This window comes from Lissotriton vulgaris, chromosome 8 (genome assembly GCF_964263255.1).
Source record: "Lissotriton vulgaris chromosome 8, aLisVul1.2, whole genome shotgun sequence".
Lineage (NCBI taxonomy): Eukaryota > Metazoa > Chordata > Amphibia > Caudata > Salamandridae > Lissotriton > Lissotriton vulgaris.
In genome coordinates, this window is record NC_141696.1 from 814,149,457 (window position 1) to 814,162,919 (window position 13,463).

General features: G+C 43.6%; 1 protein-coding gene across 8 annotated transcripts in view; it reads right to left on the reverse strand.

The window, feature by feature from the left end:
- Positions 1-13,463, reverse strand: part of TFDP1 (transcription factor Dp-1) — a 531,476-nt gene that overhangs the window by 403,743 nt on the left and 114,270 nt on the right. For all 8 annotated transcript variants that reach the window (XM_086934690.1, XM_086934693.1, XM_086934687.1 and 5 more), the window contains exon 3: positions 2,470-2,536. In XM_086934690.1, the coding sequence (XP_086790816.1) occupies positions 2,470-2,536 (67 nt within the window). The remainder of the gene's footprint in view (positions 1-2,469; positions 2,537-13,463) is intronic.

A 13,463-nucleotide genomic window follows, 5' to 3' on the forward strand; every position in this document is an offset into this window, starting at 1 on the left:
GTGAACACCAAAAGGGTGTTGGCGAGGCCAAAGGATAACATAGCAAACAAAGTGCCCCCCGCTGACCTTAAACTGCAGGTAACATACGTGGGACTTCGGGACATTTATATGAAAATACACCTCCTGCTGATGCAAGAATACCATCTAGTTCCATAAATCCAGAGCAGCCAAGATCTGCACATACTGAATTTGTCCTTCCGCAGAAAGGCGTTTAGAGGTCAAAAGGTCCTTTCTTGGCTGGAGGCCTCCATCCTTTTTGGCACAATGAAATAGCAACCTCTGACCTTTGCGAATCCAGAACCTGCCTGAAAGCACCTTTGGAGAGGAACACTCGCTCCTCCTGTAACAGAATGGAGAAGTGTTCCTCAAAGTTGGTCAAATGTGGGAGAAAGTTTGGAGTAGCAAAAAGGCAAAGGGCAGGGACAACCCATGCCGAACAATTTGTATGACCTATTCGTCGGATGGGATAGATTGTCACCTTGGAAGGAAATACTGAAAACTGCCCCCAAAAGGATGGGTGTGCACCGCAAAGGGAAAACTAAAGCAGCTTAATGAATATTGCTGTAGTGGGTAAGGGATTGGGGGGACAGGGGCCCTTGCTTGGGGTCAGACATCGGAATCTGCCCCAGATCCTCTTTCGGCACCGGTGGTGCTAGTACTGGTATTGAATGGGAGCAGCCAGGCATAGATCCTGGAGTTGAAGTAAACCTATGTACCAGGGATGGTGCGGGACTCGGAGCAAACGGTAACAGATCCAATGGTGCCTGGAAGGACTTTGCTGGCGTGAATCCAGCTAGATGCCCCACCGTTTCCTTGGGGCCCTAAGGCATGCCAGCGGTAGTAGCATGCATACAGAGAATCTATAGCATTGCGTTTTTGAAGCCCTTGATTTGTTGCAGTGCTGCACATGGCCCAAGAAACTATGCTCACACCAATCAGTTGGGGTATTGGCTCTGCGTCCGTGGAACCTTTGGGGACAAACTTACAACATGCGTGTCAACAAAAGACAGTTTTGGATCCACACCAGAAGGAGTGTAAAGAAAGGAACTGATCAGCATATGTCGCTCCACTCGGTTAATTTCGGGGTGGTACAAAGTCAGCCTGGAGCAGCACAGCATCACCTTGTAGTATGAAGGCATTGCTGGATAAAGTTTCCAGATCCGGTCTCTTGCCTGGGCAGTATTCTAAGGTGAGGAATCTGCGGTTAGAAGTAAATATCATAATATTTACCTGGTATCAGAGCCCTTGTAAATGTTGAACACGTGTTTCTGAACTTTGATAAGTGTTTGGGGGGGGAGAGGGGTTGGTTTGAGGGATTGGTGGTACATGTTTGATGGTCTTGTTTAGAAATCGAAATATACTGCAATGAGATATTTAGCCATATGACCAAGTTGGAAGGGTCCCAGTTATTATGACTGGACTACTCATGATCTTGTGCCTCAGGTCATTGCAATGGGAAGGCCTTACAATACGAGACTGGCCAGTTCGATCAAAAATGCTCCTGGCAGCAAACCTGAAAATTGCGGAAAATTGTATGAAATTATTTGAAATCACACAGTGGTCAAGAAGCCCAAGGACACAAGGCCATGGAAATGAGAACGCATATGCTATGGTCCTGTACGGCCCAACAACGCTACCGGCAATCAATACAAGACACCTTGCGGGAAGTCTCTGACCTGTTGGATCTCCACACGTGAGAAGCATGTGCCTTGGGCATATTTAAATACAGGAAGCACTATAAAGTAGGCACACGATTTGCAGGGTTGGTGCTTTTCTTCGCCTAGCACACACCTGAGACAAAAGTCCCTGTTGTAAGGTTTCCACACGAATTTCTGCTCTTTCCCTGCTGCTGGGATGTAACTGCTTATGACTTTCAATTGTTCTTCAGATACCACACAGGTCGTGTACAATATTAACTGCACACAGTTTAAAACTTTAACAAGGGTGTATGTCGCCCCCCACAGAGTTTATGCATTTCTTGAAAGAATAGTATTTTGCTGTCACGTGGCAAATAACAGCATGCGAGACTCAGATTCTGGCGATAGTCATGTGCAAAATAGTTGACCTAAATAACATATTTCACATACTTTTATATCCATGTAATTGCTACGTTGAACATATTTCACATTCTTGACATAACCACCGGTAAGAAATTGTCACATTGTTTTCCATATGTTAGCTGTGATGTTAAAGGTCCTAATTCCAAAGCTTATTTTAACATGCTTCATAAATCATCCTTTTATGAAGCACTATTTAAGTAATATTTCTACATAGTTTTTCACTCAATAGCGGCAATTAATTTGGCTACCATGATCATTCATATTATAGCTTTTTACAATATTTTTATTCAGCAGGCTATTCAATTGTATAACAAATTTAAATATTCACAGTGCTACATCTTACCTTCAAAATGTGAAAAAATGAAAGCCTTTGACCCACCAAACATCCATCTCTACACCTATTTCTTACCTTTTCCAGGACTCAAGTTTTGGTCTATAAACACCTTGAGTTCGCCATTTGCTTCAATTAGTCCACCCTATTGGAGAGAATAAGCATGTTCGAAAATGTAACAGTTTTGCATCAATGTGGTTCAAAAATACAAACAGCACATCATGGCTTCCCCTGGCACAAAACAAATAACAAGTACTTCGACCCTAAAGTTAAAACTGTTGAGCATCATAAACGCACATAAGATGTGAACGAAATTGCAAAGAAGTTTGTGAGAAACTCAGCACAAGAAACAGAGGACATGAAATATAGCTTGGAAAGGCCTCAGTGAATTACTGCTCTACAACAGGAAAATACACAATACTCTGGAGACAAAACTATCCAACTGCAGCTTGTTTTGAGCCACGGCTTCCCTCGAGATGTGCTGGAAATGACAACAGGAAAAACAACCAGACAAGACCATGAGTAGACCAGCAGCTATAATGCTTTGTACAGCTTCACAAGGCATGAGTAGGAGTACAAGGCATGAGTATAAAACACATTCCAGGCTGTATTTTATATGTCACTTGATATATTGATACAATTTATTTTTCTTTCCAATTTATTTGCTACGTTAATTAGTGTTTAATGGTGCTACTGTCTTTTTGTTCAGTAAAAGCGAGCTCAAGTTAAATTTACACCTAGCACACAAAATAAACACAATACAAAGGCCACAATGTGAATGTCTAGAGGGAGAAGAGAAAGAAAAACAAAAGGAATGACAAGTCAAGACTAAAGAGAAAGCAAGGAAGACAAAATGATAAACAGGGTTTACACATAATGCAATGTATACACAACAGCTAGCATTGCTTAGATCTTAGCAAGTCTGCGTGCACCAGCTGATTGGCACACATCAATCCGTCCCCACTTTAAATCCACACTCGAAGCAGGAACTGCAATGGTATAACTGTAATTAAGGTGGCAGAAAGATGGTGAAAGTAAGGCCTGCTGCACACAAGGGTGGAACTATAAAAAGAAAGCATAAAGCGCTTACACTGCAACTTTTCACAAACGATTGTTAGTAATCAAGATCAAAAACGAAATAAGCACTGCGTGCCTATATGTACGAGGGACTCCGATTCAGATAACTTTTTCCTCCAGATGACCAACAATAATAAAGGAACGAAGCAGCATAACGCCAACTTCATATCATACATCACTTCGGAGCAATTCCTAACGTTGGCGTGACACCACATACCAGATAGGTGATCTTGTAGGCTCTTACCACTACTGGGTTCTCAGGCTACCCAGACAACATCTCTAAACAACTGGCTCTAAGAGACCATACAAGCGGTCCGCAAGTTTGATAGCAAAAAAAAAAAAATATATATTAGCAAAACTAATAGGTCTGCCTTACATTTAGAGTAATGACCAAAATATTAATAATGCCAGCTGCAGTGAAAAAAATATTTTCTGCATGCAATGCATTCATGAGATAAACATTTTAGATAAACATTTTAAAAAGTGTGAAAATTCTGGGTACTTTAGAGATGTAAAATAGTCACTCTTGCATTGCAGAACACGAGAAAGAGAAAAAACAGCTATATGAACCAGGCAGTGGAATGAGATGAGAAAGTAATATTCCTCTGGATGGGAGCCAAAGAACGCTCTATGTTTATCTTAAATACTTGTTAACAATAGGTCTACAAACATCCATGCTGACGAGTCAGAAAAAAAAAGAAGAAAAAAAAAATATCTGGTATTCATTTTCTCCAAATTAGAGGAGGCTCCCATTATGAAAACCGTGTACCAAATTCAGAGTGAGGCAAAAGACAAGAGAGGACTGACAATCCATTAAAATCACCCTAAAAAACGAATTTAGCCAAAATAAAAACTACAAGGTTCTCCACCTAGGTCAGTGGTGATATTTTTAAGGTGCAGAGAGACCAGATTAAAATGTTGGTTGGGCATGGAGTTAAGATAGCGCCATAATTGGAGGCACATCTTCTCTGCCCAGGCCTACACTGGAGTATCATCGGGCCCGATTCACATAACTAACTTAAGACAAAATCCAGAATGACATTGTGCTGATGCACTCGAAAAATCGCTATTGTTTTAAATTGTTTAACCTGTTTGGAGCCCTGCTCCTTTTTTAAAATTGTAATCTTGTAAAAACTTATTGCTGCTCGAAATTTATTTTGGAGATCGAATTTGTTTTTTCTGCTCCAGTATTTCACTGTGACACCACGCTCCCCCTGTCTTTCACATTGCAAGCACTACAATAGGAAAGAACTATCGGAATTAAAAGCACACTTCACCACTTTGGTGATTTCTTTACCGCCTCACGCCGCCCGCCATCTTGGAGGTGAGCTAGAGACACCACACTCTGTGTTAGCGTGCTAGTCTTTGGAAGTGCCCCAGGCAAAAGCTATTTAGGAGCCCACTCGGCGAGCGCGCCAACCAGATCCAGAATGACATTGTGCTGATGCACTCGAAAAATCGCTATTGTTTTAAATTGTTTAACCTGTTTGGAGCCCTGCTCCTTTTTTAAAATTGTAATCTTGTAAAAACTTATTGCTGCTCGAAATTTATTTTGGAGATCGAATTTCGTTTTTTCTGCTCCAGTATTTCACTGACACCACGCTCCCCCGGTCTTTCACATTGCAAGCACTACAATAGGAAAGAACTATCGGAATTAAAAGCACACTTCACCACTTTGGTGATTTCTTTACCGCCTCACGCCGCCCGCCATCTTGGAGGTGAGCTAGAGACACCACACTTTGTGTGTTAGCGTGCTAGTCTTTGGAAGTGCCCCAGCCACACCCTATAATTAATAGCCAGAATGCAAGCGCGCAGCGATCGCGCGCAGCATTGCGCCGGAGGAGCGCCAGAGTAAAGCCCGTCTGTGCCCGTCCGGGCCAGGACGGGCCTAGGGGCTAGAAACTTTGGTCCAATTTGCACATATTCGCCCGAAGCTCTGTGGGCATTAAAGACAGACTTTATCCGTTTGGATAAAAGTACCTTGGCCAATCTGCCATTTGAAGTTCTTGTGGAGAATATAGGTATAGGCCCCAGGACTCGTCCCACTGTTGCTAGCCAGCAATCACATGGCCTCAGACTAGTGATACTCAATACGCGTTCCTTACAAAAGCACCATCTGGAAGTCTTTTCTCTACTGCTTGATGGAGATATTGACATCCTTGCACTTTCTGAGACATGGCTGAGCTCTGCCTCCCTGCCTGACATTTTGGCCGCTCTACCTCCAGATTATGATGCTATCTGGCATAACCGCCCAAATGATTGTAAAGGAGGGGGTGTGGCCTTTTTGTTCAAAAAAATGTCTCGTAGTGAAAGAGATCATAGCACAAAATTGTGCCAGTGCAGAGCTGTTAGGGATAAAAGTCTCATTCAAATCCTCATGTATCACAATAATAGTGGTCTACCGCCCGCCACAAAGCTCCCCGGATTTCAATGACGTCCTGTTTGAGCTTCTAACGGACTTGGCCACCAGATATAAGTCCCTCTTGGTGGTTGGCGATTTCAATTACCACTGGGACAAGGTACCCAGAGGCCCCACAGAGACTGAGTTTGAGGCTAATCTCTCGCTGCTTAATTTGCGACAGCTAGTGGTGGGTCCTACTCACGTGAAAGGCCATACATTGGACCTTGTTTGGTCTTCTTTACCCAACACCGAAATCACGGAAAAAAATCCCATGCATCTGGTCAGATCATTTTATGATAAAGTGCTGGGTTCCAGGCGACCCTGTGAGGGCTGCCCCTAACAAGTCACGGAGGAAAATTAAATCCTGGAGTAAGATGGAAGCAAACCTCCTAATTTCAACCCTGCTTTCCCTCACCCCCCCCAATATGAATGGCATAGATCTGGACCAGGATGTTAGGATCTTAAATACCTGGATCCTCGCCACCCTGGACAAACTTGTCCCTGAGCAGTTGGAGAGCACTAGAACCAAAGGGAGAGGAGCGCCTTGGTTTGACGCCTCCCTGAAACAAAAGAAGCAAGCCCTTCGTAAGGCAGAGAGAAGGTGGAGACTCCACTATACTCAATCAGACGCCGAAAATTTCAAACCCTGCTCTCAAAATACAAGGCAGACATCTTGGAAAGAAAGGCTGCTTTTTATGAGGGAAGAATTAGGGAGGCTACTAACATTCAGCGAGAGACATTTACCATTCTAAGGGAACTTACACAACGTGAAGGGAAAATTTTAGTGGGTGACCAACCTGACGGTGACTCCTTTCAATCCTTCTTCCTTCAGAAGGTACAGGATATCATCACTGACATCAATGCACGGACAGTCACAACCATGCTGCCTAGCCAGAATGTTCAGGTGCCATCCATGACTTTGGATAGCTTCCCTCCCATTAACGACAAGTGCTTAGCGCAACTGGTCGCTCAAACTAAATTAGGCTCTAGCATAGATCCATGTCCCCCCAGAATCTTTAAAATGGCTCTGCCAGGCATTCAGCCTCAGGTACTGAGTCTACTGAATAACTCACTTAACTCAGGCTATCTGCCGATTCAGATGAAAGAAGCCAGGGTTTCCCCACTTCTGAAGAAAGCAGGAACAGACACGACAGCCTTAAAAAATTACAGGCCCATTTCGCAGCTGCCTTTTCTAAGCAAGATCCTAGAAAAGCATGTTCTCAGCACTCTAGCCGGCCATCTGGAAGAACACCATCTCCTTCATACCAGGCAGGCTGGGTTCCGGCCCCAACATAGCACAGAATTAGTCATGGCCTCGGTCGCCGATGAGTTGAGAGTCAGGGCAGATAAACAGCCCTGTGCCTTGATTCTATTAGACTTATCGGCGGCTTTCGACACGGTCAGCCACACCATCTTGCTGGACCGTGTCGCAAAATTGGGGATCACAGGCCAGGTGCTAAAGTGGCTAGAATCCTTCCTGTCAGGTCGAACCCAGAGAGTGCAGCTAGGAGACCAACTGTCTGAGATCCGCGACGTGACCTGGGGGGTGCCCCAGGGGTCGGCGTTATCCCCCCCTGTTTTTTAATATCTATCTACAACCACTGGTGGAGGAGCTTATGCGTATGAACTGCGAAATCTTTAATTACGCAGATGATACTCAGCTCTTAGTCCGGCTGGACAACACCAAAGAGGCCCAGGATTCAGTGAGGAATCTGCTCTCATTCACAGTCAACTGGATGACTAACAATCTGTTGAAAGTGAATGCTGATAAGACGGAGGTGCTGGTGATTAGCAACAAAGAGGATCCCTGGAGTGACCTGTACTGGCCCCCCGAGCTAGGAACTACTCCGTCTCCTGGCTCTGTGGTAAAAAGATTGGGGTTAAGGATCGATGCAGACCTCTCAATGGCCCCTCAAGTTTCTGCTGTGGCAGGATCCTGCATAGGTGTGTTGAGGCAATTGCGAAAGCTAGTCCCCATCTTATCTGCCTCCACCCTGCAATCGATCGTATCCGCCACAGTCATTTCGAGACTTGATTATGGTAATGCCTTATACCTAGGCCTACCACAGAAGCTGTTGAGGAAGCTGCAGGTAATACAAAACGATGCGGCCAGGCTGATCCATTCTTTGCCTAGAAACGCGCATGTAACCCCACTGCTTCAGAAGCTGCACTGGCTCCCAGTGAAATTCCGAGTGCAGTTCAAATGTCTCTGTGTGGCCCATAAGGCACTCTTTGGGAAAGCCCCAGAGTACATTAAGCAACGTCTAAAGAGGTACACTCCGGGGAGGCTACTGCGCTCAGGAACAACCTCCAACCTGTTTCAACCTAGGTTCAAATTAAAGACCAAAGGAGGCAAGGCCCTGTCCGTGCTCCTTTCACAACTGTGGAACGAGCTTCCACCTACCTTGAAAGCGGAATCGCAACTTCTACCTTTCAGAAAGAAACTAAAAACTTATCTTTTCAGAAAGGCCTTCATGACCTCATAGGAGGTGAAACAACTGAGGTTCTAGGGTCATTAGTGTGTTATGTTCTTTCTGGTTAAGCGCTTAGAGACCGGCGGTGATAGGCGCTATACAAGCAATCCCTAACATAACATAACAACAAAATCCTAAACTTACTACCATTTTGGTATTCACAGAAGGCACTTACTCATTTTTTTAAAAACATTTTATTTTAAGTTGGTGGAGAAATAAAGGACATAAGTCACAACATAATGCATCACATCATACATTACAAAGCCTGGCAACAGGCATCCCCACGCCGAATATGACCAAGCCGGAGCCAGCTCCCAACCGGGGCCATCAGGGCGCCCAAGCCGTATGGGTATACTGTCCATCCTGTGAATGCCAAATTGTTAATACATATGAAGATAAGTCCATGACACTGAAAATGAAAAGGTACAAAGGAAGTCAACCCCCCACCCCGGCTCCACAACCTTTACCAGGCACCGTAACAGGCAATACCAATGTCATTGGCCCCTCCCATCCATCAAAAGAAGGATTAGGCATCCCCGGCACTTACTCATTTCGGTATTCACAGAAGTGGGGATAAATGCCTTCTGTGAATACCGAAAGTCTTAAAGTTAGGATTTTTCTCAGTTTAGGAGTCCTAACTTTACTACTCCTAAACTGAGAAAAATCCTAACTTTAAGACTTTCGGTATTCACAGAAGGCATTTAGGAGTCCTAAAGTTAGGACTCCTAACTTCTGTGAATACCAAAATGAGTAAGTGCCTTCTGGGAATACCAAAATGGTATTAAGTTTAGGCTTTTGTCTTAATTTAGTTCTGTGAATCTGGCCCATCGTATGGAACTACCTCAGATCCCCTGCAGTGTGAAAAGTAGTGGGAGTGCCAGCCCTGACAAAAAGGGCATTTTGGGGTATTCCAGAGCAAGCTGCTTTGGGGTGTAGTCATGATGACCTCTGAGCCTCGTGCAGAGAGATTTTGGGGGCCGGGGTGCATTGGGGGCGGATCTAGCGCTATGTGGGTAAGTCTAACTCATTTGTTTGCCACTGCAGGGGTGTTTTGGCTGGGGGGGGGGGGTAACATTATGGTACTGTATGGCACAGTGAAGCCTTTCAACCAGATGGACGCAAAAATTAACCCCTCCAAGTTCCAGTTGTCGCTAGAGGTTGAGTGGGAGAGTGAAATTAGGCACTTAGACATTGTATGTGTTCTAAAGTTGAGGGTTCAGATTATGCAAATTTATTCGGGAGTATAGAGAAGTATATAACACCAAACATGAAGTGGCCTATGTTGACAGCCCCCAACATACGGTTCTAACTCGCAGATACATGAAGGTACATATGTCTAGTTGGCTGCCTGCAATCCCTGAAGCCACAACGGGAGATTTACTAAAGTTCTAAAACTTCTGAGGCCCTAATAATCCCGCAAAAGGATTAGTGGTGCTCTCTCTCCCTGTTGCACAACTCCAGTAGTCCCATTGGTATATTAGAGAAAAAGTACTTGATTTATAACCACGCTTGAAGAGAAAGTGATTTCCATGATAATTCCACTCCCCTGACAATAAGCGGGGAGGAGTTATGACACTATACTCAAGCACCTTTGAGGCTCAGTTAAGGTGATAGTTCTTGATTGAAAGGGAAGAGTCATTGCTCTTGAGTCAAAGTGGGAGATAAAACTTTCACAATAGTCTGTGTATGTGCCCTATGATGTTCAAGTATTATTTCTAAGGTTGACATTGCCTTTGATTTTACAGTCCCTGGAAAGAGATTTATTAATAGATGGGGACTTCAATGTTGTGATGTCTACTGGGCAGACCGATCAGACTTGATTATGGAACACACAGACCTTCTGACTTCTAAGGATGAGAATATTGGACAGGTCTTCTAAGATTACTATGACGAACTGTACTCTGCCCAGATCGTTAAGAATGGAGTAGCCGAATGGTACTTCTAGGACCCAAGTCTCACGTGCCTTACTCAGGCTACTCTGCTAGACAAACCTACTGGCCTGGAGAAGGTGATCTCAGCCATCTCAAAATTACATTCCTGTAAAGCACATGGACCTGATGGTTTTACAGGAATGTCACCAAAATAGTGCCTATCCTCGTTCGCTTACAACTCATTTGTCGACTTTAGCCCGGTGGCTGAATTCATGATAGAGGCTTCCATTATAATACTGCTAACACCTGGCAAAAACAGGACTTCAAGTTTGTCTTTTTGACCAATCTCTCAACTTAATATAGATATAAAACTCTTCATGTGGATCATGACTGGGAGGTTGAAGCCATACATGCAGGGTCTAGTTGATCCAGATCAATCCGGATTCATCCCCGCTAGGAATACCCCAGACGATATACTTAACATAAGCTCCAAATGGTATATTTAATTGACAACAAAGAAAAACAATTTAATCCCACCAGCTGACACAGAAATAGTATTCAACAGCGTGCACTGGCCATTCCTTTGGAGAATTTTGGAATCTTCTAGTTTGGTTTTCAGGTTCATGACTTGGATGGCTAGCAGGTATAGAATCTCAGCTGTCAGGGTATAAGTCAATAGAGAAGCATCATTCTTATTAAACATTCACAGAGGGTTTCAGCAGGGTTGTCAGTTGTCACCTTTTTTATTTGCTCCTTATATGAGGCCGTTAGCAAGCAATATCTGGGCCTTGGGAGATGTTGGGAGTGAATCTATATGGGAGGGGAAGAACACACGATTTGGATGTATGCGGAGGAGGTCCTGTTGGTGGGGACTCTTGATACTCTTGTTGCCAATCTGGGGGGAAAAAAAATCAATAGATTTGGACTAGCTTTGGGATTTAAAATCAACCTAACAGAAGTATCAAATCTTTAATTTAACGTTCCAAGGTGATCAGAAACACTCATTTCTCACTGACCTCTGGAGATAAATACAATATTTTCTTAGGTGTTAAATTATTTCCAACCCTAGACGATATGCAAGGGTGACCTATGAGGCCATCTCAGGCTCCCTCAAGGCAGACCTTCAGAATTGGCATACAGACAGCTTGTCATGGCTTGGGAGAATTTCAGAGGAAAATGACAAAGGTGGATAGGCTTTTCTATTTAGCACAGATCCTCCCTTTTCAGCCTCCAAGGGAAATGCTGAAAGAAATACAAATTAAATAATTTTGTATGGTGACGTAAGAAACCGAGACAATCGGCCAAGACATAGTTTAAATGGTAGAGGATAGAGTGGTGGGTCTCAAGCAAGTGCAGAGTTACTTCCATGCAGCCCAACTAAGATACATGGTGCACTGGAGTAGAGAAGAAAGGGAAAAATCTTGGTACTTCATGGACCATCAGACAGAGATCAGATCTGAAAGATTCCTTGGATATTCTGAAAGCATAAACCCTGGGTGTTTGTAGTGGGTGTACTCCTCACCCATGACTAGGGCCATTGTGGCCTCTTAGAACTTGGCAGTGACAGGAAAACACCTTTCAACGTATCCTTCACCTCCAATACCATCAATAGGCAACCTGGATTATTCCCCGGGGTTGGATCACAGGCAACTTTTGAAGAGGCATAATATGAGCTGCAAAAGAATAGCAGATCCATTTGCTACTGATGGCCTTAGATCTTTTGAGAAAATCAAGAAAGGTTGTAAAATAAAGGAACTAGAACGCTTACATTACTTGCAAATACGGCACTGGGTCACGCAGGAGGTGAAAGACGTCTTCGAGAAGCACGATTCCATACAAGAGACATCTCCCGTCTAAGACCACTGAAAAACATCTTCTAACCAAAGCTAAAGTTCCTTATGTGGGTCAAACACTACACCAAAACAGGAAATCAAAAGAGCTGGGAGATGGAACTCGGGAGGCCGCTGAAAAACAGAATTGAATGAAATTTACCATGCATCCAAAATGTGTGGGGCCAGTTCAGCAGTCCGAGAAACATTAATCAAAGTTAACAGCTACTGGTACTACACCCCTCGCAGAATACAGAAGTCAGGAACTTGCATGAAAGAGAATGTTGGAGGACGTGCAGGAACCCGAGTTCTCTCCGGCTTTGCCCCATACTTGAATGATTTGTTGGCGAATTAAACAGATAATATTGATTCAAAGCTTGACAGATACCTTCTTACACTTCCAGCATACACTATCTTGGGGTCTACTGAAAGACAAAGCCACTGAAGCTTCTGAGGGAGCAGTCATTTGCTGCTAAACAGACTATTCTTGGCCTATTGGGTGACGAGGACACACCCAATCATAAAGCATGGCTATCAAAATAGGGGATGCGCTAGACATGGAAACGGTCTCAATCTCCATATCAGGAATGGGTGACTAATTTGCAGGTGGCCCAAGGCTATGATGGTCTTTACTGGTGCCACGATTTAAAGAAGTCACAAGTCCTGAAAATGTTTGAGTACTCAGTCGCAAGGATTCAGCTTGAGTTTTGAGTAGTGCTCGTGTGTTCAGGAGCAAAGTGACCACAAAATATGACTGCTTGCTGCATGGGGAATAAACGTTTGCGATGTTTGACTATTCAGCTGCGTTTTGTAACTCGCCTATCCCGCTGGATTCACAGTTCTAATATACAGATGCTACTTGTCCTACCAGCAGCAGAACGAAGGCGGTGGATGAGTGTCTGTTCATAGTCAATAAACAAATGGAATCCTAAAAATGTTTGTTTACAGTTCACTGGGGTCCACATCCATACAAGTTCAAAAAGTGGCAAACGAAATTGGTTAAAGTCGTAGTTTAATAAACGGAGGACAACAGCACCCACGGTTAGAACAAGGGTACCTAAACTTCAAGGGTCTATCTACATCTCTAAAGAACAAATAAATAAAACAAACTAATGTCTGTTTTACACCAGACTATTTGCGATTTAAAACGTAAATATTACAAGTAGGCAGATCATAATTGTACAATCAAAGTCATAAGTTAATAATTGCTTCGCCAACATTACAAAAAGAACACAAAACCATAAATTATAAATAATGCTGTTTCTGCACCCAGAGTCGTCATATTTATCAGATTTGCCATATATGTCCCTATTGTAGCATCTCTCAGCAAAACACATTACTGGATAACACTGTATGGTGCAAGAAAAGACTACTTTGCAAAGGAAACCAAACAAATAAAAGCAATGTGGTTTTCTTTCTC